General features: G+C 52.4%; 1 protein-coding gene and 1 long non-coding RNA gene across 2 annotated transcripts; one reads left to right on the forward strand and one right to left on the reverse strand.

Moving 5' to 3' along the window:
* Positions 1–10,753: 10,753 nt before the first annotated feature.
* Positions 10,754–21,712, reverse strand: LOC122727726 (angiopoietin-related protein 5-like). The gene is made up of 7 exons (XM_043965457.1): positions 21,565–21,712; positions 21,255–21,345; positions 16,157–16,190; positions 15,345–15,436; positions 14,347–14,473; positions 13,395–13,580; positions 10,754–11,276 (listed from the first exon to the last, which is right to left on the reverse strand). The coding sequence occupies exons 2-7, from the start codon at positions 21,339–21,341 to the stop codon at positions 10,954–10,956; spliced, it is 849 nt and encodes a 282-aa protein (XP_043821392.1). The 5' UTR covers positions 21,342–21,345; positions 21,565–21,712; the 3' UTR covers positions 10,754–10,953.
* Positions 20,969–25,119, forward strand: LOC122727731. The gene is made up of 3 exons (XR_006353193.1): positions 20,969–21,401; positions 23,870–24,089; positions 24,434–25,119. It is a non-coding gene; the product is annotated as an uncharacterized LOC122727731 (long non-coding RNA).
* Positions 25,120–25,365: the final 246 nt, after the last annotated feature.

A 25,365-nucleotide genomic window follows, 5' to 3' on the forward strand; every position in this document is an offset into this window, starting at 1 on the left:
CCGAAAGAGGCAGGGCCTGCTTTACGTCTATCGTCATTACGAGGAGGCGGGGCTGCTCCCTCAGACCGTAGGTAAACCGAAAGGGCGGGGCTGAGCCTCCCACCCAATAAGGAGCTGATGCAGGGAGGCCCCGCCCTTCGGCTGGCCCCCAGCCGATGGGAGGAGGCTCCGCCCTGGTGCCGGTGACTGCCCTGGAAGGTTCCGGTCCTGGATCTTGGAACGAAGAATGGGCTGGATGGACACTTCCCCGCCCCGCAGCCGTTGCCTTGCTGAGGGGGCGGGTCTCGGCCCTCCAGAAACTGTCGGTTCCCCGGGGCGGTGCTGGGTCTTCCCTTCACGAAAGTGCGCCCGGCCGGTCCCCAGCCCTCCCCTCGCGGGCCCGAGGAGCTGTCCGCCACGTGCCTCCAGGGCTGAGTGACGGGCTGGTGCGGTGCAGGCCTCTGAGGTCCACCGTCCGGAACGCTGAGCAGAGCAGACCGCGACGCGGCTGCCCCGTGACCTCCGAGCGCCCCGGGTTCTGGGGGCGGAGCTCGGCTTTCCCGTCTCCGCGAAGGCTGGGAGAGCCCGGCGCTCCGCCCCACCACGAACACGGAGCCTAGGGGCCTTGGCTCGGCCTTCCACCCCTCCCACGCCCGCCCCACCGAAGAATCCCAGATACGGCTCACCACCACCACCGAGCCCAGGGGCCGGGACTCGGCAGCGCCTCTACTCCGAGCCCCGCGGCTCACCAATCCCCATCCCGCGGAAGGGCTCCGCCCCCCAGCCCATGCGCCAGCCAATCGGCCTCCAGCGCCGTCCGCGGGGCCTAGAGCGCCTTCCGCGGGGCCCCGCCCTTCCACCAATAGAGGGCCCCGCAGCGGAAGCTCCGCCTTCCTGCGGCCACCTCCCAAATCCACTGTGGTCCAGGGGGCCGGCCTCCGCATCTGACCAACCGCGGCGGGGACGGGGCGGGCCTTGGCGCTTCCCCGCCCCCACGCCCGGCAGGGCTGGTTCTCGAGATCAGGCCCAGCGCACTCCCGGCCTGGGCCGGCTCCGGGAGGAGCTTCTAGGACACGCCTCCTAGTCCTTGTGACGTCACCAAGGTGTGCGTGGTCCCGCCCGTCCTTCCTCTGCTCTGTCAAATCAGGAGACGTTGTGGTGCCCTGAGCTTGGGGTGGGGCGTAAGTGCGTGTGTGCCCGTGTCTGTGTCTGTGCCTCTGTGTGTGAAGTGTGTGTATGTATGAGTGTTTGTGTACACGTGTGTGAAATGTATATGTGTGTCTGTGTGTGAAGTATATGTGTATGAGTTTGTGTGCGTGTGTGTCTGTGTGTGAAGTGTATGTGTGTGTATGAGTGTCTCTGTCTGTGTGTCTGTGTCTCTGTGTGTGAAGTGTATTTGTGTGTATGAGTGTGTGCACGTGTGTGTCTCTGTGTGAGTATGAGTGTGTGTGAGCGCATACGTACACACACATGGACATTGGGCATGTGTGAGTATTAGAGTGTGTGTGCGCGAGCACGTGTGCACAACCCTTGGCTGCTTCTGGGATCATGCCCTCTGGTGCCATAGCTAAAAGGGGCTTTGGACAGCTTTTCATATTTTTATTACTTTTTACTTACTTCTAGCTATTTAGTCTAATATAGTCTAATCCAACAGCTGGGTTGTGCAGGTGCAAACAATTGAGCAACAGGCCTGGAGTCTGGAGGACCTGAGTTCAAATCCAGCATCAGAGACTTACTAGGTGTGTGACCCTGAGCATGTCACATCACCTTGTTCACCTCAGTTTCTTCATCTATGAAAGGAGCTGGAGAAAGAAATGGCCAATCACTCTCTGCCAAGAAAACCCCAAAATGGGGTCATGAAGAGTTGGACACTACTGAAACAACTCAGCAACAAGGTAGTCTGATCACCTTTTAGCATAATCATAATTTCCCCCCATATTGAGAGGTTCATGGATACAGAGACATGCGGGCTTGGTCAAAAGCCTGGAGGCTTATTGCTGGCAACACTGTGTATATATGCATATATACATATGTGTGCATGTGCATACATCTACATACGAGTGTATGCTATATATGTCAGACAGGCAGAGTTAGGTTAGGAACGGGAGAACGGGCTAGGAAAGAAAAGACCTTTATATTTTGCTCCATTAGCTTAGTGATTGTGCTTGCCTCAGATACACTACATGGGAGATTTAAAGAACAGGGCTCAGGGTGTGGAGAGACTGAGAACAAACAAACAGCCCCAGCCTCAGACCCAGATCGCTCTCTGCAGTTGGTTGAAAGGCAGACTCTGATTGAGTCTGGTGAGTTGAATCAGTTAAACCCAGATGGTCCCTTCCACTTCTATATGTGTCCAGATTAGCAACCCATGAGTGGATAGGAGTGAAAAGGGACTTCCTAACCTTAAGTCAGGTGGATGTTTGGGACAGAGAGTTGATTCTCCTAGCAAGGGAGGTAGTTTAAAAAAAAAAAAGACACGGTCTTCAATTTCTAATGAACACTGACTATTCTGTTCTCTCGTTTGATTATTACAGCAACCCTATCACTAGGGAAGGGAATAAGCATTTATTAACCACCTACTATGTGGTAGGCTCTGGACTAAGAGCTTTATAGAGGAAACTGAGGCTGCCCGAATTCCCACAACTTGCAAGTATCTTCCCAATTGCAGCCCCAGCCGCTCATGCATTCATGCTTGTGCTTGGCCCATACTGGCTCCCTGGGTGTATGTGACAAAGATACAGTCTCTAGGTTTATCTCTTCTTCCCTCCCACTGATAGTTTGTGTTTGTAGGAAAGTGTTCCCAGGTTCAGAGGGACAGGAAAGTGACTCTTACTGCTGCTTTCCTTACTAATTCATTAAATGCCTTTGCTTTGAGTTGCATCTTTGGGAATAAGTCAAAGCTATCAATAGTCATATGAAAAAATGCTTTGAATCCCTAATAATTAGATAAATGCCAAGTAAAACAACCCATAGGTACCACTTCACACCTCTCCGATTGACTAACGTAACAGAAAAAGGAAAATGACAAATGCTGGAGGGGAAATGGAGAAGCAGGAACACTACTGCAATGCTGGTGGAGTTGTGAACTGATCCAGCCATTCCGGAGAGCATTTTGGACCAATGCCCAAAGGGCTATGAAACTGGGCATATACATACCCCTTGGTCCAGCAATACCACTACTAGGTCTATATCCCAAAGAGAACAAATGAAAAGGAAAAGGATCTATTTGTACAAAAATATACCAGCCTTTTTTTATGGTGGCAAAGACTTGGAAACTGAGAGGATGCCCATCAACTGGGGAGTGACTGAATGAGCTATAGTGTTATGAATGTGAGGGAATGCTATTGTGTTGTAAGAAATGATGAAGATGATGGTTTCAGAGAAACTAGGGTTGACTTTATGAACTAATGCAGGTGAAGTGAGCAGAACCAGGAGAGCAATGTCCACATGACAGCAACATTGTCTTTATAGTATTTTATTTTTTTCCAGTTACATGTAAAGATAGTTTCCTTTTCTTTTCTTTTTTTTTTTTTTTTGGTGAGGCAGTTGGGGTTAAATGACTTGCCCAGGGTCACAAAGCTAGTAAGTGTTAAGTGTCTGAGTCTGGATTTGAACTCAGGTCCTCCTGACTCCAGGACCAGTGCTTTAGCCTCTGTGCCACCTAGATGCCCCTAAAGATAGTTTTCAACATTTGTTTTTATAAGATTTTTAGTTCCAAATTTTTCTCCCTCCTTCCTTTCCCTTGCCCCTCCCCAAGACAGAAAGCAATCATAATAGCAACATTGAAACAACAATTATGAGACTCAGTAAATCGGGTCAACACGATGATATATCACAATTCCAAAGGACTCGTGATGAAACACGCTATCCATCTCTCGATAGAGAACTGATGGACACACAGTGAAGTGTACATATATATATATATATATATATATATCCCTTTTTCCTCCCTTGTAACATAGCTAATGTGACTTTATAATGGGTATCATATATTTTCTTGCTTTCTCAATGGGTGGGGAGGGAAGAAGAGAATTTGGAAATGAAAATAAAAGAGAATTGTGTCCTCTGGCTGAGTAATAAAAATATGTCCATTTGTGGGGGTGTGAACCACAAGGTGCTTTGACCCTAGGAGCACCGTTCTGGGGTCGGTCCCCACATGTGACAGGGAAGTGTCCCAAGTGCTACACATATGCAGTTTGAGGTTCATGAACACACCACACAGATGCATTCGTTAGTTTGCTCAGTTTTTCTCCCAGCTACTAGGAGTATTTTGGGCCATGTGGGACCTTCCTATTTTTTGCCTCTGACAGGACCAGGATAGCTAGGTCAAAGGGCTGAACAGCTCAGTTACTCTCTCCCATAATTTCAGAGTTTCTGAGAATGGCTGGACCAACGAGTGGTTCTACCAACAATGTCCCTCGGGCTTCTTTTCCCCCATCCAGCCCCATGCCTACCATACTCTCCCTGCTCATCTCTTAAAGTGTTCACCTTCCCTCTAGGCTCACTTCAAGGGCCATGGGCTATGCCCTTTCCTAACAGCCCCAGTTGTTCAGACTTATTCCCTTCTCAAATGACCTCGTATTTACTGGCCTGTGTCCGCATGTTCTCCAATAGAACGTAAGCTCGGTGAACACAAGGGCTATTTGGTGTCTGCCTCCTGCCTCCAGTGCCCCCAGAGAGGCTGGTGCTTAAATAATGGACTCTGAGTTGACCCGAATATTCTCCAGGGCAGTGGAATCAGCATCAGGAGGCATGCTTCCCTATCTCTGGGGGTCCCTCCTGTGCCTAACTCTCCTTCCAAACCACCAAACCACCCCTGGAGAGTGGATGGCTCCCTGGCTTTTCCTTCCATCGGTAGTGACAAGCAGGGAATTCAGGGGCTGGGGGCGGGGCAATGAGGGTTAAGTGACTTGCCCAGAGTCACACAGCTAGTATAAGCAGAGAATTTTTGAACAAAGTCCTTGCTATTTTCACCTCTATCAAGGAATCTAAACAAAAGCCCTAGAGATTCCTCATTGGAAAAGACCCTTGACCTTGGGCAATATAATGCTTTCCCCCCTCAATTAACAATCGGTTTGTAGGGAGTGGGAAGTCTTACAGGAGCAGGTCCCTGGCTTCTTCCACTGGGCCCCCTATCCTCTGGCCTCTTGTGAAAGGATATGGGTAAGCAGCACCCAATTTAAAGACTCCAGACCTCTGGAACACAGCAAGTAGCCCCGACGCTGGGAACATCCATCTCTCAGGATTGAGGGTCAGTGCCCTGTGCTTAGGGGGAGAGACCCAAAGGCAGACAGGAAGTTGGGCATGCTGCTGCTGGGGAGGGGCAGAGGAGGAGGGAATATTCCTCTTCCCTCCCATTCCCCCTCCCTCGGATGCCCCCTCAGGCTAGAAGTCCAAGGGAGAGCTGGCTTGGCTGTGTCCCAGTGGAGAGGCCAGCAAGAGGACAGATCTTCCTGTTCAGGAGCCAGTGCTGTCTCCTCTGTGTACTTAAAGTGTCTGGTGGTGGTAGTGGTGGGTGGGTGGGTGCCTGAGACTGACAGTTAGGACTTGGTCAAACAAAGCACCTGCGCACAGTAGCTTTGGACCAGACTCAATCTCGTTTGAATGAACAATGGTTCCCACACTTGTTTGCGAGCTAAAATTTCTCTGAGACCAGGATCTGTTTTCATTCTTTTTTTTTTTTTTAAATAAACTGACCTAGGATTTCACGGGTGTGGGGCTTCCTGCTGAGTAAACTCCTCCTTCTAATGCAGAGCAGCACCTATTTTGTTACTTAGTCCTAAGGGGAAGTGACTTGTCCAGGGTCACAAAGCCTGTTTATGGGAAAGGCAGACTTGAACTCAAGTCTTTCTATCCAATACTCCACCAAAACCTCTCTCTAAATTTACACATCTGTTTTACAAGGTCAAGTAAAGCCAACAAGCATAATTACCTACTACATGCCAGGCACTGGTCTAAGCACCGGGCTACAAAAGAAAGCACAAAAACATGGTTCCTGCCCTCCAGGGGAGCCAACAGGTGAACAACCACACAGGATCTCGGGGATCAGGACGGGCTTCCTAGAGAAGGTGGGATTTTAGTTGGGACTTGAAGGAGAGAGAGGAGGAGGGAGATGCTGCAGGCGGGGCGGGGGAGGGGGGGACCAGAGTGACATGGTGGAAAAGCCATCAGAAGCACTTTATCTTAGTGAGTGTGGGGGGAAGTAAATTGGGAATGATAATGAGCACACCTCTCCCCCCCTCCAAGGTATTGTCAGGAAAGCTTTTTAAGCTTCAAGAAGGTGGGGGTGAGCTGGCCTCAGACCACACTCCGCCCTGTGCACCAACCTAAGAGAGGCTGTCAGGGACCAGAGCAAATAGGAAGAAGGCCAGGCTTGGAGTAAGCTGGGCCCATGGAGGGGGCTGACTTGGGGCTGGCCTGCTCCCCACTTCTCTTCCCATGGCTGGGCCCCAGTTTCCTTATTCTGGTCGCTGAAAAAGACCGGACTCTCTGACTCAGAGACTTGATGTTCCATGACTCCAAGCCACCGCTGGCTCTTTCCATGATCTTGCTCAGCCCCCCCAAACATAAAGGAGAAGCGGAAGCCACGACATCCTGACCCTCCCGGCTGCGGTGCCAGGTTCTCTGGAGGGTGCCAGGGCCCAGCCGGTGGCATCCCCTTAGCCATGCCACATGGAGTGGGCCTGCCCACGTGGGGCACACTCCCATGCTGAGCCACCTTTAAGGCTCTCACTGCAAAGGCAGGATGGAGGCCCCAGCTGAGGAGGCTGCCCTGGGCTCACCCCCTTCCCTCCTGCTCACCACAGCTTCAGACTGAGGCAGGTCTTGGGGCAGGGGACAGAAACAGCACTACCCCCAATGACCTCCCTGCTCCTTCCAGTCAAAGCACAGAGTCTGATTGAACAGAAAGTGACCCCACTCAGGGCTCTTCAGCTGCACCAACAGTTCCTGCTCTGTCCACATGGACAGGACAACTGACCCTGCCATCTGGCCCGAGCCCCCTGGCCACGAGGGAACAAGGTTTCCCTTATGCTGAGTGGAAAATGGCTATTGTGGTCCTAGGGCACTCTGAGGAAACCTGAGCGCTTCCCTTGAATGTGGGCTTTGGAGAGAACCTGAGCACATGGGTGGAGTCGGTCACCCTGCCAGGAAAAGTGGGGCCACATGCTAGATTCTCCTGGACATGGGACCTGAGAGCTGGGCAGGCAGAAACCAGCGGAGCAGGCGAGCAGCATAACAAGGGGTTTTCCCAGGAGAAGACCCTGGCACGGGGGCATGACAAAGTAAGGCAGCCCCCAGGGACAACAGGGCCTGCTATGGAGACTGTGGTGTCTCAAGGATGGGAGGGAAGTCCTAAGAACAGGCAATGGGGAGCTCAGGAAGAGGCCAGCCTTTGGCTGAGCAACAGTTCTCTAAGGGGAGGACGCTGGTTGGTCCATTCATTTCCTGGGATAAACCTCAGAAGAGGCACCAGGAGTGCTGGATCCATGACCAGCTTAGCCGCTGACAAACCATGTGTCGACCACAGACCCTCAGGGCCTCGAGGATTGCTGGGAGACCCTAAACTGGCACCCATCATCTTTAGTTGTGTCCTCTAGGACCAAGCAGAAACAGGCTGATGATTCCTCTTCAGTGCGACAGCTCTTCAGATAGCTGGACATGCTCTCACGTCCACTGTGAGGCTTCTCCAGGCTGGGTGTCTCCGGTTCCTTCAATCGATTGAAGGTCCTTCACTGTCCCAGCTGCTCTCCTTTGGCCCGCCTCCAGTTGGCCCTCCACTGGGGAGGGTCAGAGGGAGATGTGCTTCTGTCCCTCAGATGCTGTGGTCACAGAAGGCACTCTAGGCCAGTTGTGTCAAACTGAAAGGAAATGAGGGTTACTGTTACATAAAGACCCCCTCCCCGCAGGCACAAAGTGACCAAGAAAACCATACATTAACATCATTTATGTCTTATTGTGTTTTTATTTATTTTGTTAAATACTTCCCAATTATATATATATATATATATTTTTTTTAGTGAGGCAATTGGGGTTAAGTGACTTGCCCAGGGTCACACAGCTAGTAAGTGTTAAGTGTCTGAGGCCGGATTTGAACTCAGGTCCTCCTGACTCCAGGGCCGGTGCTCTATCCATTGTGCCACCTAGCTGCCCCCCCCAATTATATTTTAATCTGGTCTGGGCCATACTCAGGAGTGTTTGGGGCAGTGAGCTGCCACTGGGCAGAGTGTTTGATAACTCTGGTCTAGGGACCATTTAATGTGTTACTGAGATGTAGGGTTTCTTGTAATCCCTTGGTGAGGGCAAATACCTCTGAGTGAATCGAGAAGGCAAAAACATATGGGGGCAGCTAGGTGGCACAGTGGATAGAGCACTGACCCTGGAGTCAGGAGGACCTGAGTTCAAATCTGACCTCAGACACTTAACACTTACTAGCTGTGTGACCCTAGGCAAGTCGCTTAGCCCCAGTTACCTCACCAAAAAAAAAAAAAAAGAAAGAAAGAAAGAAAGAAAGAAAAAGAAGAAGGCAAAAATCACAATTGTCTGAACACGTTGACCATACCCACTTAGGGCTTTAAAAAGCTCAGCCCTGGACAGTGTGAAATTGAGAGACATTGGAATCTGGGATCTACCTGTGGAGAAGACACTGGGGAGGGACAGGGAGAGAAAAATTCCCCCTCCCTTCTTTGTTGTTCAATTTTTTCGGTCATGTGCGATTCTTTGTGACCCCTTTTGGGGTTTTCTTGGCAAAGATACTGGAATGGTTGGCCATTTCCTTTTCCATCCCATTTGACAGATGATGCAACTGAGGCAAACAGGGTGAGTGACTTACCCGGGGTTACACAGCTGGTGTTTGAGGCCAGATTTGAACACAAACAAGATGAGTCTTCCTGATTCCAAGCCCAGTGTTCTATCCAGCGCACACCACCCCCACCTGCTGTACTGTGGCTTTGAATTTGATCAGTTGGAAATATTGTATCCAGAGGGAAGCAAGACATGCACTCCAGACAAATGAGGTAGCAAGAGTCATCAGAGTGAAGGAGACTTGGGTTAAAAAAAAATCTCATCACCTTCACTTCCAAATGTATTCCTACCTAGTGAGCAATGGATCCTGGTAACAAGATCGAAAAGGAGAAAGGAAAAAGCTCCTTGTTCAGGAAAATCAAACAAAACATTGAAGGTGTCTGGTAGTAAGTGCAGCATTCCACACCCATAGTCTCCTACCTCTAGAGAGTCAGGAAGACCTGAACTCAAATTCCAGGTCAGATATTTCCTAGGCGTGTGACCCCAGGCAAGGCAATCGACTATTCTGAGTCACAGTTTATTCACTGGTAAACTAGGGACAGGGGCAGCTTGGTGGCTCAGTGAATAGAGCCCTGGGCCTGGAGTCAGGAAGACCCAAGTTTAAATCCAACCTCACACATTAGCTGTATGACCCTGGGCAAGTCACTTATCCTCTGTTTGCTTTAATCCACTGGAGAAGGAAATGGCAAACCACTTCAAGTATCTTTGCCAAGAAAACATGCTATCATCCATGGGGTCATGAAGAGTCAGACATGACCAAATGACTGAAAACAACAACAACAACACAACAAGTACATCAAGGGATAGTGGGGACTTAAAAGAGATCATGTAGGGAAAGAACTTTAGAAACCTCCAAATACTGTTGAAATGTGGGCTTTTGTCCTTGTTATTTTCTTAGACTCAATAGAAATATATCTGTCCCAAAGCCGAGTGATGCCGGCAAGGTCATGGGCTCATCGTAATCACACGCTTTGTGTTCTTTCCATGTATATTTTTTGTGTGTGTTTTTTTTTTTGTTTTTTTTTTGCGGGGCAATGGGGGTTAAGTGACTTGCCCAGGGTCACACAGCTAGTAAGTGTCAAGTGTCTGAGGCTGGATTTGAACTCAGGTACTCCTGAATCCAAGGCCGATGCTTTATCCACTGCGCCACCTAGCTGCCCCCTCTTTCCATGTATATTGAAGGTGTTGTGTCCAGCATTCTTCTGATTGTTTGCTTCACTCTGCATCTGTTCATGCAAGTCTTCCTGCACTGCTCCATATACTGTACGTTCATCATTCCTGACAGCACAGTAAGAAGCCATGACATTCCTGCACTGTGATCTGCTATTTCTCAATGGATGGACTGGCACCAATGTTCTGGGGTACAGAGCTTTGCTCTTTGCCACTGACCTCCTCAGGGCATATGTGGCATCCTTGCTGATTTGCTGGGTGTGAGGCACAATCTGTGTTGTGGGTGCAATGTTTGGGGTGCGCTTCTCCTATTTGTGATTTGGAACATTCTTTTTTAATTCATGTTAAAAGGGAGATTTTTCTTTTGAGAACTGTTTATGCCCTTTGACCAAATCTATTGGGGAGTGGTTTTTGGCCTGCGACATCTGTGTGGAATGTCAGGTTTATATCAGAGACATTTCACGTTCCTTGTGTCTCTTTGATAAAAGAGAGACTCTCAGAAACTACAAGAACCCAGGGACAACAACCAGGGCCTGTTCCTTCTGTCTCCTTATAGACTGTAAGTTCCCTGAGAGCAGGACCTGAGTCCCCCCAAATGAATCTCTGAATGTCAGGTCTACTTGCTCAGATCAGGGGCTCTAGGGCCAACTGTCTTCTCCAGGGCCAGCTCTACTTCCTACCTGTCTGCCCCTGGAGCAGAGGCCTCCCCTAAAGTTTTGTCTCTACCCTCCTAGCCCTGTCTTTCCCCAGAGAAGGGGCAGATTTAAGGCAGGCTGTAGGCACCAACTGAGACAGAACCAAGAAAGCTGAATCTCTGTTTTTATTGATCATTTCCCCAGTCTACAGCAGACGTTTTGTACCCATCGTGCCCAGCAGCTCCTGCCCCCCAATTTCTCAGTCCTATTTGATTACCACCATCACCCCCAGGCTCCCTCGGATTGGCTCTCTGGGCATGCCATGCTTCTGATCCAGTCCTGAGGCAGCTGACAAGAACCTTGGTGCCTAAGCCTTGGTTGCTGCCGTCACCACAGTTTTCACCTTCATCTCGGTGGCCTTTAGGGAATCCGTTGGGCTCCAGGTTCCCCAGTGGACGTCAGAGCCCCAGCCTCTGTAGTCCTCCTTGGGGTGCCAGTCACCATGGAGATTGGCCACCCCACAGTCACTGAACCACCAGCCTGCATCCCCATTCTGATGGCTGCATTCGTTGAAGGCTATATCACCTTGGAAGCAGGGGTTGCAGGAGTCATGGTCCCTGTCCACGGTGCTGAAGGCACTACCTACCTGGGTGGATGCTCCTGACCAATTCTGGCCACGGAAGGAATCTCCTGTACATAAAGAGCAGTGGTTGGGACCATGGGCTCAGGTACAGAGAAGTGCCATCTCCTCTGAACTAAGTCTATGCAGTGATGAGGCCACTACTTGTGAATACCTCCTCTTTTCAGGGATGAGGCACCCTCCACCTTTGACCAGGTGGTGCTAACCAGGGCTACTTCCTCTGTCTGGGACCCAGGTACTGACCCTGAAGCCACCTTCTCTTTCCAGGCCCCCTCTCTGTCCTTGGTCAAGGCTCAAATTCCTTGTCACCCTATTCCCACTCCCGTCTGGGACCCAGTCCTCTCTCTGTCCAGGGTCCGGATGCTAATCCTAGAGCCACCTTCTCTTTCCAGGCTCAGCTGGAGAGCCCTCCTCTGCTAGGAATCCTAGGAATCACCCCAGCCCCTCCCAATCACTGTATTTTGGGGGATTAATAGCCTGACTTTACTTATCTGTGCAGTGGTCATCTCCCCCCAGCAAAACGGAAGCTCCTCAAAGAAAGGCATTGTCCTACGTTAGTATCTAGCCCAGTGACCAGCGCATAGTAGGTGCTTAACAGATGCTTGCTGATTCCTTAATCTGTAAGAACACCCTAGCTTGGCCTCAGTGGCCTCTTAAACCACCACGCTCCAAACACTGGACATCACAACTCTCTTGGCAGCCTACAACTGCACTGGACTGCTATGTCACGCTGCTGACTTATACTGAGCTTGGAGTCCACTAAGACTTCCAGGATCTTTGTCAGATGTCATGCCTCTTTTATCTATTACTTTGGGAAACTCATTACTGGAACTCAAATATAGGAATTTACTGTCTATAGAAATCTTTTTGGATCTTGATTCAATGATCCAACATGTTAGTTGCCCCTTCTAGCTTTAGGCCATCCATAAACTTAAGAAGCATTCCATCTCTGCCTTTATCCAAGGAATTGGTAAAGGTTTTGAATAGTCTATGGCCAAGGACAGATCCCTGGAGCATTCCACTAGAAACGTCTAGGAAGGTTGAGCTATTATTGCTCTGAGATCAGCCATTCAACTGATTCTGAATACACTGAACTGTGTTATTACCTAACTGACATCATGCTCAGGTAAAATCTAGGTTAATAATAGCTACAGAATTCTCTTCTACTCATCTAAAAAAGAAGGAAGTTAATCTGATCATCCTGGTTCTTTGAGGTCGCTGCTTCCTTTTCTAAGTATTCACTGAGCATCCCTTTAAAGAACATGGTCTAGAATTCTGGCAGGAGTCGAGCTCACTGGCCTGTCATTTGAAGACTGTTCTTTGTCTTTGTCTTGTGGACCATCAGGACATCCACCCTGGGGGCTGCGGGGCCCTCCTCCCATTCTCTGTGACCTTTCAGAAATTACTGATAGCTGTCCAGCCAGCCCATCTGCCAGGGCTGAATTCATCAAGCTCAATTAGGAGCTCCCTCACTATCTCATTCCTTCAATTCTGGCTCTTTTGTTCTTTTGTTTCTGCCTTTTTTGGGTCAAAGATCACCCTCCACAGATACAACAGAAGCAGAACACAACCAGATCTGTTTTCTCCGCCTTGTGACCAGCCTCCCCCAGCTGTGTCCTGCCTCTCCAGTGCCTCACTGTGGCCAAAAGAAACTTTGCCTTGTTTTCCTGACCAGTCCAGCTCATTCTGAGCTTTAGTGCATCACACACTCTATGCTCTGGCCAAATGGGGTGACTCTGACCCCCAGATTATCCTGCCTTATGTCTGGAACATCATCTCCTCTTTTTACCTACTCGATTTCTACCTTTCCTTTTGAGCCCAATGCTAATGTCACTTCCTCCAGGGAGCCTTTAGTGATTGGCCCCTGAGGAATGCCCTTCTCACGGAGCCCTCTCTCATGGGCTTATCAATGTAACTCATGGTTCTCTGTGATTCTATCTTACTCGTTTGGGAGCTAGACATCATGCTACATACAACAGGAGCTTCATAAATGCTCAGTAAGTGCTCTAAAGGATTGAGGAATGTGTGCATTAAAGTCTAATGAATGAATGCTGAGGACCTCTATGCTAAAGTCAGGCCCTGCATACAGTAGGAATTTAATTTCTGTTTGCTCAATTTTACCCCATTAGAGCACGGGTCACTCCCTCATTGGGCAGAGCTGAGCTCACCTGCGTCTCCAGAGTATCTGCCCAGGGACAGGACATAGAAACTGGATGCGTCACTGATCTGGAAGGAATCATACAGGGCATAGCGGCTCTCATTCTCAAAGTTGTGTAGCTCCAGCTTCAGCTCGGCGCGGATGCCAGGCTGGTGCGTCAGGGAGTAAAGTTTTGACAGGCCCAGCCAGTGTTCACCTGCAAGGGAGGGGACCCCCATGATGGAAGCCCCAGGGGAAAAGGATTAGCCAATTGTAGCCCTAGCCACTTGCTGCCTTCCCATGGGTCCCACTGGGCAGCAGAGGGGGCAAGGCCTGCACTGGAGGGTGTCAGACCTTGATGGTCTTGTCTGTCCCCCGCCTCGAGTCTCCCCTCCCTGCCTGTGCTAAGCTGAGTACCTCTCCTGGAAAGGAGCTGCCCATGGCCAACATCTCATCCCAAACTGGCTCCCCCGGGCAGCCCTGACTTTATGTGATCACGCCAGCCAGCTAGATGCAGGAACAGGGCACCCAGGGAACTCCAATCAGAGACTAGGCTGGGGGGTCCCCTGATGGTTGGCACTGGCCACTTTTAGGGTGGGGTGTTCTAGGCTGGCAGTGCTGTGGGGAATTTTCCACTGTTGGACTGTGCATGATTCTGGATTATCCCAGTTTGGTGGAAGAGGGGGAGAGGTATCAGACAGGCTTCATTATTCAGCTCTGCCTGCTGGATTATCTTCAGTTATCTGATGCCCTCATTTGTCCAATCCTGAGGGTGGCTAGGTGGGAGGATTTGTCCCCTGCTCCAGGGATTGTCCAAGATTATCCCGTTGTTTGTGTTTTTATGGGGGGAGGGAGGATTGTTCTGTGTTCTAGGGATTACCTACAATTGTCTGATGTTCTCGATTATTACCCCCTTGCTCCCCGCACAGCTGTCCCATGGCAACACTCCAGGACCACGATGCCCCTGATGCTAGCTTCCTCACCTTTCACATCTCCAAAGCCATAGTCATACTCCCTCCAGACCCGGTTAAACTCCAAAGGCTGGCCCTTGCCCCCTGTGCGCCTCTGGAACACGGTCCAGCCGCCGTCCTTTTGCATGTCACAGTAAGCCTGGCGGGTTACAAGGTGCGTGGGAGGTGGGAGGGGGCATTCCCTCCAGCCCACAGACTCTTTGAAGCAGCTGTCTCAGATAGGGAAAGATTGGGCGCCATCCCTGGCTCCCAGAACAGAAGTACCTCTTCACCCTCCTCCTATCCCGCTTCCGGGCTCCCCAGATGAAAAGGTCCTCCTAATGTGTGATCTCACCCCACAGTGGAATACAACCTTCCTCCCCCCTCCAATCGTCTCAGAGATCACAATGGAAAACACCTCTCATTTCTACGGCACGCTAAGGGTTAAAATGTTCCCTTCCTCCCAGCTCCCATTTTACAGAGGAGAAGACTGAGGCTCAGGGATAGGAGGGGCTTTCCCAAGTGCCACACAGAGCCAGGCAGTGCCGGGGCCCCTTTATCTGCCCACTCTGCCCTTCTCTCTTAGCTGGCCCCACACATCTACCCTCCACCACCCCTTCTCTCCACTCACCTTTCACCCGGCCTGTCGCAGCCTTCTCCTCCCTGGCCCCTGCCTCGAGTCTCTCTCCCTTCCGACCCATTCTATAGCCAGCAGCCAAAGGAGCCTCCCTGGCCCAAATACAAAGCCTCCCTCCTCCTCCTCCTCCTCCAACCACTCCCCCTTCTCATCTCTGGGCTTGTTCCCTCCTCACCTCCACCTCTGAGCTCCCCCGCTTCCTTGCAGACTCAGCTCAAGCCTGGCCTGCTGCAGGAGGCCTCCCCTCGGAGACCACCCCCATCCCCTCTGTGACTTGGGGGGGCCTCACCCCCTCATCGGGATCTAGCCCTGTGAATGCAGGGACCCTGGTCTCGCCTGTCTGTATCCTCCATGCCTAGTGCAGGACCTAGCACACAGTGAGCGTTTGACTGACCTGAAAAGCATCCGGGGCCCCGTTTGGCTTGATGACATACACGCCGCTAGGGGACTCTGGGTTGTCTGCCCAGATCTGGGAGCAGTCCTTCCCTGCAGGGGCCAGAGAAGCAGAGCTGAGCATGGGGTTTCTGAGGACTCTGCCCAGGGGGGTCTCTACCTGTCTGCTCATTCTCCCATCCATCTTCACACCCAGTCTCTCCAAAGCCCAGCCCTAAGCGTCAGGGGCTCTGAGTCTGTTCACTTGTCTCTTACCAAGTCAGACCAACAGAACCTCAGAGGTCTCTCATCCAACTTCACTTACGAGGGGAGAAAGAGACTTGCCCAGGGCCACACAGTGAATTAATGGTAGAGCTGGGATTCCAGCCTGGGCCCTCTGACTCCAGAACTAGTAAAGAGGTGGGAAATGGGTGGTGGTCAAGCCTGGGAGGCTTTCTGGAGGGGGCTTCTGAGGAAACTGGAGTGTTTATCTATTAAGGAAGTGAGACAGGAGTTACCCTCCCACCCTACACATATGGAAGCCAATAGCTAAGGCAAGGTTCATAAAGAGGAAGCCCACTGTCCCCCATGACCCAGACATTCTCCCTGCTCTTTCCTCTGCAGTCCCATCTCCCAGGGGAGAGGGCCCAGCTTCCAGGGGATGGTCACCTCCAGGACCAAGCTTGGGCTGGGCTCTCATTAGGGTCAGGCTTAAGGTCGTGTTTTCCAACCAAGCTAATCCTTTAGATTCATAGCTTACAAATGGAAGGATTCCCCCAGAGCCTCCACCTCTGACCTCTATTCCCCACCCCCAGCCCAGGGCCCCGGGCACACCTTGACTCCTCAGCTTTGCAGCTTTCACTGGCACCTGTAGAAGGAGTAAAACGTCAGCATCCACTGTGGCACTGCCAGCCAGGAGGGACCAGCCATTGCAGCCTACCCTCCACAGCAGGGAGGGGTTAAAGGCTGAATTCCAGGGATGGAAACGGTCCCAAAGTGGCACAGGATGCCTCAGGAGCCTGAGATCCTACCTGTGTGCTACAAGTACAGCATCTAACCTGCCTCCCTCTTGCTGCAGGGGGTGGCTCCAGCTGTCTCCCAGCTGAAGCCGTTAAGTATATTTGAAGTCAGGTGGGTGATGGGGCCAAGTCGCTTTCCCTCTTGGAGTCTCAGTTTTCATCTGTAAAATGGGAACATAATACTCATACTTATTTCACCAGGCCCTTGTGAGGCCCTAGGGAGGTAAAGTCCGTAAAGCACTTTGTAAACCTTCTGGCTTTATAGGAATGTTGGTGATGATGGAGCCAACTGGGATGCTTCTTCTTTCTACATGGCTGGGGCAGCAGACGGCGTAGACAGAGTGCTGGGCCTAGAGCCAGGAAGACTTGAGTTCGGATCTGTCCTCAGATACTTCCTAGCAATGTGACCCTGGACAAGTCACTTAACCCTGTCTGCCTCAGTTTCCTCATCTGTAAAATGAGCTGGAGAAAGAAATACTACCCCAGTGTCTTTACTAAGGGTCAGACACGACTGAAGGGTTAAGGAACTTTATTTATAACCCTAGGTGGCAGTGGGGGTAGCACAGATATTATTGTCATTTTATAGATGGAAAAAATTACCTAAGATCACAAAGAACCATTTCCATGTGGGTGGATTGGAACACAGACCTTTTGTCTCTAGGCCTAGGTTCTTCTTCCTGCTCCCTGTGGCCTGCCTAGACCCAAGGGCTTCCTTATGACATGGCTGCCCACTTGGCACAAATCCCAGCAAGGGAAACAGGTGTGTCCAGTCATTGGATTTAGCCACAAGAGCTGCCAGAAAGAACAGCGAGCATTGAGGATTCTGCTCCCCGCAAGTAGGAAAGCAGTTGAATGGCTGCTGCTAATGCTCAAAGGGCAGGCTGGCCTAAAAGGTATGAAGGGCGGTGAATGTTAGGTCAAAAACCAGAAAAGAAAAAAACCGAGGATTTGAAGAGGGGAAGAAGGGGAGAAGCACATTGCCCTGTGCAGGTGGGATGGGGGAGGGGTGAAAGGCGGTGACCTAGAGGAGAAAGGAGAAGGACCATGGAACACTTGGCAGTGAAGGAGTGAATCCCCCAGGCCAGACGTCATCAAGAGAAGGTCTAACGTTGCATTGTCTGTTAAGGAGAAAGACTCGTGTGAAGACATCTTGGTATCTCAGGGCAAGACACAGTGGAAAACATTTGGGTGAAGATCAAGGGAGAGACCCAAGAGGCCGGCCTTGAAGTACACTACAGACCACCTGGACAGGAGAACACGGAGAAGGGGTTGAAGGAACAGGTTATCACCTTGAAATCACGAAAGAGGAGAGAACCAACCATCTCTGTGCTCCGCCATTCTGTCTGCACCCCCGGTACCCCATACACCTTTGCCAGCTCCCCTGGGGACTTGTCTTCCTTATGAGAATATAACCTCCTTGAGGGCAGGGACTATCTTGCTTACTTGTATTCATGTCCCCTACACTTAACTCAGTGCCAGACACATGGGAAACACTCTTGCTCATTCTATCCTCTCTCCTTTTATCTGTCTATCGATCCATCCCTCTATCTACACTTCTATCTCTCCCTCTAACATATCTAGCTCCACAACTCTCTCTTCTCTCTGTCTCTCCCTCTTCCTCCCTCTCTCCCCTCTCCCCCTCTCTCTCTTTCTCTCTCTCTCTCCCTCCCCCTCCCTCCCTCTCTCTCTCTCTCTCTCTCCCTTTCTCTCTCCCCCCTCTCTCTCCCCCACTCTCCCTTTCTCTCTCTCCATCTCCCTCTCTCTCTCTCTCCCCCTCTCTCCCTTTCTCTCTCTCTACTATTTATTATCTATCTAGTGATAGAGAATCCCAATTATCTAGCCTCTGCTGAGGCTATCTTTCGGTCCAAAAAACAGCTCAGATTCTTGTCTTGCTTTAATGATAACTTCACCCCCTCAATCAATGGAGGAAGCAACAAGAGGTCTGGCCTTTATTCTTACCAGCAGGAAAGAGCTGACTGGTGAGAGAGAAACGATGAAGCCTTTGAGGGAGGTGCCCATTTCATCTTGGAGTAGTAGAGAAGAAGAGAAAAGCTGGGGGCAGCCTGATGTGCTCCCTGAATCCGTGGGGAGCAGATTTCCAGGGGTACAGAGAGAAGGTGGCTGGTATTGCAGTGATGAGAATTCTACAGGGGACATCAGTTCAAGAGAGACGGGGACCGTCTCAAGAATGAAATTCTGAAGACACCAAGAGAACCAGTCTTGGTGGGGAGGAAAGGGGGTGTTATCTAAAGAGATGGATGTGGATCCACTGACCAACTTCGATTTTAAAAAGAAAGGAGACAGGCTGGCTGGCACGAAACAGGGAAAAGACAAGCACTCTGGGAATCAGTGAGGGGCTACCAAAGCTGAGAATGGGCTACGACTGATAAGGAAAGCAGACAATCAAAAGACGCTTCTCAGTGAGGCTGGGGAAAAGAGGAGGGCCAGAGAGAGCATGGGCCTACTCTCTGGGCTGGAGGGGGTGATAACAGACAAAGCAGGGAAGGCAGAACTTTTGTTGTTCAGTCATGTCCAACTTTTTGTGACCCCATTTAGGGTTTTCTTGGCAGAGATACTGGAGTGGTTTGCCATTTCCTTCTCCAGCTCATTTTACAGGTGAGGAAACTGAGGCAAGCAGGGTAAAGTGACTCACCCCAGGTCACACAGCTACCAAGTGTCTGAGGCCAGATTTGAACTCAGGTCTTCCTTCTTCCAGGCCTGGCACTCTATCCACTGCCACCTTTTACTACAGCTCCTGTTGATGAGCACAGGTCACCAGGCCCTTGGGTACAGGAAGAAAAGTCTGCTGTGGTGACTGTGCTATGGATCAATGACCTCTGAATAATTCTGTAGAATGGGAGAAGCATTGGTATTACAGAAGGATAAATATGGTCCTGATTTTCAGAAGATGGAAGATCACAGTCAACAAACTCAAGGCCAGTGAACATGGCTTGGATTCTAGAACTACCAAATAATTGCCGGGCCGCTCTCAGGGGAGAGGAGCCCCCGAACGTCCCGATTTTCATGCCAGGAAGAGAAGAGAGTCTGCAGAGTCGAGGCCAGTGATCTGCACTCCTGGTCGGAGGCTGGCGTGCCTTTTTCAAAAGGTGTGGTTGGCGAATGTGGAGAAGGCAAAACGGTGATCATGAGGAGTCAGCAGGACTTCATGGTAAACAGGTTGCCCCAGACTAACCAGATTGTCTTTTCTGACCAGGTTACTAAACTGGTAAATCTGGTCATGGACAGAAGTCTTTATGACAGACTGTTGTGGGCAAGACACAGTAAGAAGAACTAATACCCATTGTGCTTGAAAGTTACCAAAGTGCTTTACATGTCATCTCATTCGATCCCCACAATAGCCCTGTGAGGCAGGGGTTGTTATTATCCCCATTTTGCAGATGGGGAAACTGAGGCAGAGAGGTGACACGACTTGCCTGGAGTCTCACTGCCTGACACAGGACTGCTGAGATAGCGACTGGACTCGGCTCTCTCTCACTTTGCTGAGCCCAGTGGTTTACTCACTGAGTCACCTAGGTGACAGAACCACAAAATCTCAGAACCTCAGAGGTGGGAGGAATGCCAAAGGACAGGGAGTCCCCCCACACCTGAGCAAGAGTCAGATTTACAGGTGCCAGGGAGCCGGGAGGGACGGATACCACTGCAGGTGACAGGGTCGACAACGCGGAACTCCCTTTAGAAGGTTCAATCTGTGAGGGATCGCCTGGCACCGAAGTTCCCCAAACCAACCCTACAAGTGGAAAACGGGGCTGGGGCTGCCCGGCAGCGTGTGTCCAGAAAAGAGCTGGCAGCTGGGCTGGATCATAAGCTTGAGGAGGTAGCAGTGGGACGGGACAGCCGAGAAGGCTCGTGTGATGTCCGCACGCATCCAGGACAAGGGAGGCAGGGGTCCCAACTGGAATAACGCGTTCTGCTCTGGGCGCCACACATTAGGAAGGGTGCTGATAAACTGGGGCATGTCCAGAGGCAGGCGGATAAGATGGAGCAGGCATCGTGGGGACCGGCTGTCACGCCTGCCTGAGGGGGTTGAGCCTGGGGACTGCCTGGGTGCTACCTGTTTTCTGGAGGAGGGACTGGCCTTGCTCTGTTTGGTTCCAGAGTACAAACAAACAGAAGTTGCAAAGGAGCAGAGAGCCCTGACCCTGGGGTCCCGATATTCTCCCAGAGCAGAGCAGCCTGCCCCCCCCCCCGGAGGAGGAGGACGCCCCGAGAAGGCAGGAGGTCCAGAAGGGCCTCTGCTATGTTGGAGAGGGGTCCTCCTTCTTCGGGTACCCCTGTGATGCCTCCTGGGGGAGAGTCTGGGGTCCTCTGAGGTCTAAAGCAAGCCCTCGCTGCTGACAAGGAGCAAACCCCTTGGCCGGATGGCTGGAGGGTGGGGAGAATTGGAAGAGACTTTGGGGAGTATGTAGTCCAGCCCTCTCCATGACTCCCACTACTGGATACGCAAGAAGCCTGAGGTCCCGGGGCAGGAAGGGGGGGGGCTGGATGTGTCCACCTGGACAGAGCAGTCCCAGGCTGGGTCATTCTGCCAGCTTACACCTGGCAGCAAGCCAATAATGAAATCCACTGAGGGCTAAGAGCGTGCTCAGCCTTGACCCATACAAAGAGAGCTGGTAGGCAGCTGCCAGGGGCCTCCAGGGTGGTCCTGGGGGGATGCCCCTCCTCTGGTGCTCACCAGCTGGGGGGCTCTGAGCTTCCCAGCAGTTCAGGGGATGTTCAGAGGAGATAATGCCTTCCCCGGGAGGGAGAAAACACTAAGGTCTGGAGAGAAAATGGGGACCCCCAGCAGGAACCAGACGGAGGGGAGAGAAGAAAGAGCACACCACCTGTGCAGCAAGGACAGCAAGGGAGGGGCACAAGCCCCCCAGGCCCCCCCAAGAACGCAGGACACTCACCCGCCTCTTCAGGGTTCCTGGACTGACGGGTGGCAGCGAGAGCAAGATGATGAGAAGGACGAAGCTGACCTGAGTCACCAGTGCCATTGTTCTTGGGCCGGAGAGATGGAGGGGATATGGCTGAATATTGAGCTCCCACTGCCCTCTGTGAGTCTGCACTCTCCACTCTAAATCCCTATCTCCTCAGAGCCCTCATGTCTTCCTCTCTGAGCCCCCCAGCCCCCCCGAGTCCCCAACCCCCTCTCTGAGCCCCCAACCCCTTCTCTGAGCCCCCAACCCCCCCCCCCAATCCCTTCAGGGCTTGGCTTACGCTGAGCTGTCTCCTGCCTCCCAGAAGCCAGGTCTTCCCTTCTTGCCCCACTGTCTGAGGCTCAGGCTGTTTATGCCCCTTGAGAGAGGGCGGCACCTGGGGCGGGGCAGGGTGGCCCCACTTGGCTTGGGTGGAACTTCCTACCCCACAGGGCTTGAGCCTTGTGTGCTTGGGCTGGGCCCATTCGGTCAAAGGTTCCTTCTTCCTCTTCCCCCTCACTCTTTTGAGTGAGCCAGGGGTTTACCATCAGGGTAACGACCTTGTCTTGGGAAAAAGGGGTCCCCAAAAGGCATACTTAGCTCCGCCTCACCGAGGACGGGCTACCTGGGCGACCCAGCCTCAGGTCAGCATTTGGGGATCCCTGGCCCCTGCTACAGAGTCCAGGCCAGGCCTGCCTTGGAATAGAGTGAAAAGAAACTTGAATGTTGCCCTTTCCAGCTGGCCCCCAAACAACCAATGAGATCCGAGGTACTTACATCCAGGCCTTGGCCTTGAACAAAGGCATAAGTGAAGGCCTGAAAACTGACAAAGCGGCAGAGAAGCAGAATCTGCCCCGGCTCGCTCCCAACCACCAGCCTCCTGCCACAGCCATGCCCCACTCCTGCAGCCCCAGGCCCCATTCCTAGTTGCCGGGGGTCTCTCTCCCTTCTCTGGGCCCACGGAGCCCCTGTGTCTGCCCCATTCCATTGTACCCATGGTACTGATGGTCCCCCAGGTTAGACTCTCTCTAGACTGAGTGCTCCCCGAGGTCAGGGCATGGGGGAGACTCATGGGGTTTGCCCGGCAGGAGCCCTTGGGACAGTCCTGCCCCCAGCCTTTGGCCCATGGTGATTGCCCTGCAGAGAGCCCCTCTCTGTGACTTTGAGTCAGTCCCTTGCTTTCCTAGCTTGACTTCCATCCTCTGGATGGACTCTCCAGGTGCCTCCCAGCCTCCAAGGTAATCTCTGGAATCCTCTTCCCGAGGGTAGGTGGGTGCTGGGCTGGGGTTGGGCAGGAAGGGCAAACCCTGACACTTCTCAGGAACAAAGGTAGCCATTGACCAAGCCATGGGGCATGTGTGAGCAGCTGTTCTCAATCCTCCCCTGACATCTCCGCTTAGCCCAAGGGGACCCAGCCCTAAGTCAACAGGAGGGAGGCAGCATCTCCTGTAACCAAGCAGAACCAGGGCTGGGTGCTGCCCTCCCTGAGGGGGACACAGGGCTGGCACAGGGAGCAGGCCCCGGGCTGAGAGGAGTCTGCGGGGAGGGGAGACAGGCGAGCTGAGATACAAAATGGAGACAAAAGGCATCATGGGCTCTGGAGGGTGGAGCAGCAGCTCTGGCCAGATCAGGGGCAGGGATGGCGGCAGGCCAGGTGTCCCACGGGGTGGGGGGGGGGGAGCGGGGGGCGGGGGGGAACCACAAAGCCCCAAAGTGCAGTGACACTGCCCTCACCTGCATCCCTGGCTGCTGAGCTTTGGCTGGTCTTCTGGATACGGTGCCCTCCCTGGGATCCAAAGCATCCATCATCCCCAGTGAGTCCTCATCTACAAATGGGCCTGGACACCACAGCTGAGGAGAGATGAGGGCCAGAGCAGGCCCAGCATGGAGACCGGGCCACAGGATTAGCCCAGGAAAGAGAGGCTTGGGAGGCCGCTTCACTGGGCTAAGTCTAGGGCAGGCTCCTGGAGAGGGGATTCCTGCTCAGGCTTGTCCTGCACCTGCAATTCAGACCAATCCTTCCGAGGTGTCTGGTCTGCCGGGCTTATCCATTCACTCCACAGACACCCAGTGGATCAGTGGGCATCCGTGAGCATCGGCGACATGCACCAAGCACGAAGGAACCAGTCCCTGTCCTGAGGAGCTCACTGGTCCGTAGGCCTGCGAACGCTCTCCCTGCTGCATCGAGTCACGTGGTCCTACCAAGCCTCAGATTTCTCAAAATGGGAGTTCTGGACAACTTGGGATCTTAAAAATAATTCAGGGCAGCTAGGTGGCGCAGTGGATAGAGCACTGGCCCTGGAGTCAGGAGTACCTGAGTTCAAGTCCGGCTTCAGACACTTGACACTTACTAGCTGTGTGACCCTGGGCAGGTCACTTGACCCCAATTGCCTCACTAAAACAAACAAACAAACAAAAAACAAAAACAGCCCATGCTGGACAAGTCTCATTTCCTTAAAAAAAAATAATAATTCAATGCAGTTTTAATAGGTAGAATGACGGTCAAACAAAAGCGTTTTGCTGCACCCACATTGGGAATGACCATTTGGGCCCAGAGACACCCCCTCACTTGCCTTCTTCCTTCTATTCCCCACTTGTCCTTCTAGCACAGAGACTGGAGGAAGAAAAGGTCTCGCCCAGAACTCCTCGCGGGACTTTAAAGGAAAACGAGGCAGTTGTGAGGACCGGAAGAATGAGGATCTGGGGCTGAGGCTTCAGGGGGAAGGGTGCTGCGGTAACCTCTGGTGGCCGGAAGCTCGGACTATTCACATCCCATTCTCTGTTTTCTCTGCAAAGGAGAAATGACTCGGCTCAGGAAGGAAAATGGTGAGTGAGAAGGTGGAGGCCCAGATGCCCTCACTGACCTCCCTTCCCCAGGACTCTCCGATAGGCTTGAATCAGACCCATGGACACACAGAGAGAAGTCCAGGGGGCAGCTGGGAGTGGTCAGGGCTCATCACCTTTCCCACTCACTCCTCACCTTGCCTCTTTGGCTTGTGCCATCACCTTCACCTCCTCTCCTCGGGTACCCTGCCCTCTCCTGGCTCCCTCGGCCACCAGCGCCCAGTTGTCGCTATCGTTTCTCGGCTGTCACCTCGCTACTCCCCCTCCATGGACACCCACCCTTCCCACCTTCTAGCGCCCCTTTATGGGTTGTCTTCCGTTGTTAGAATGTGACTGTCTCTGGACCTGTACTGATATCTCTAGAGCTTACTACCTGCTCTCTCCTGGGATCCAGTGGAAGCTGAATGTTTGCTCAGGAGGACTCTGGCTGCCCCCCCTTGACCCCCGGATCCTGCCTGCGTTAGCTGTCCATCGCTTGCACGCACAGCAGTCTTCTGTCCCTGGGCACAGGTGATGTCTTCACTCGTGCATGAATCTAACTGAGGCAGAGTTGTGGCCAACCTCGCTCTCTCCCAGCCATCCACGCCCAGTGGCAGGACTAGTCGGGATGACAGGCCACGGCCGGACGCCGTGGATTGACCTTGGCGTCTCCGACGTCTGCCGAGCTCTAATCGCTCCTCAGAGGCTTCGGCCGCCTTCGCCTTGGCGGCCCCTGGAGTAAATCACTCTCCTCCGCCCATTCCACAAGGGGGACATTTGCGCGTGCTTGAGGTGGGCACCCCCTAACTCGCAGGCGGGTTTTGGGGCCGTCTGCCGAGATGGCTTTACCAGGGAGTGTCCGGTGCTGCACCTGCTACAGCTTCTCGGAGCCAGAGTGAGATCTGGGGGAAGGTGGGCCCCAAAGGTGCATGGGCAGCCCTCACACGGTGGGTGCTGGTCCTCTCTGGACACCCCTTGAATGGGGTGTCTTAAATAGCAGGCTAACGAGTTTGCATTTTATCCCAAACACAAGGGGGAGAGATTGAGGGGCGAGGCGGAGGGGGAAGGGGTCAAACAATTAGAGTGTTAGGAGGTGAGAGACTTAAGGGGGTGGATAACGGAGAGGCACAAGTCAGAGACAGGGCGGCTTTCTCTACATCACCTTCCGGGCTAAACTGGCACTGTCCTTTTACCCAGAGAGCAGGTGGTCCTAAGAATCCTCTGACCCTGAGCGCCTCAACGGTGGCCCCTGTCCCCACCCCATGGCTACCTCCTGTGG

This window comes from Dromiciops gliroides, chromosome 5, assembly GCF_019393635.1.
Source record: "Dromiciops gliroides isolate mDroGli1 chromosome 5, mDroGli1.pri, whole genome shotgun sequence".
Taxonomy (NCBI): Eukaryota; Metazoa; Chordata; class Mammalia; order Microbiotheria; family Microbiotheriidae; genus Dromiciops; species Dromiciops gliroides.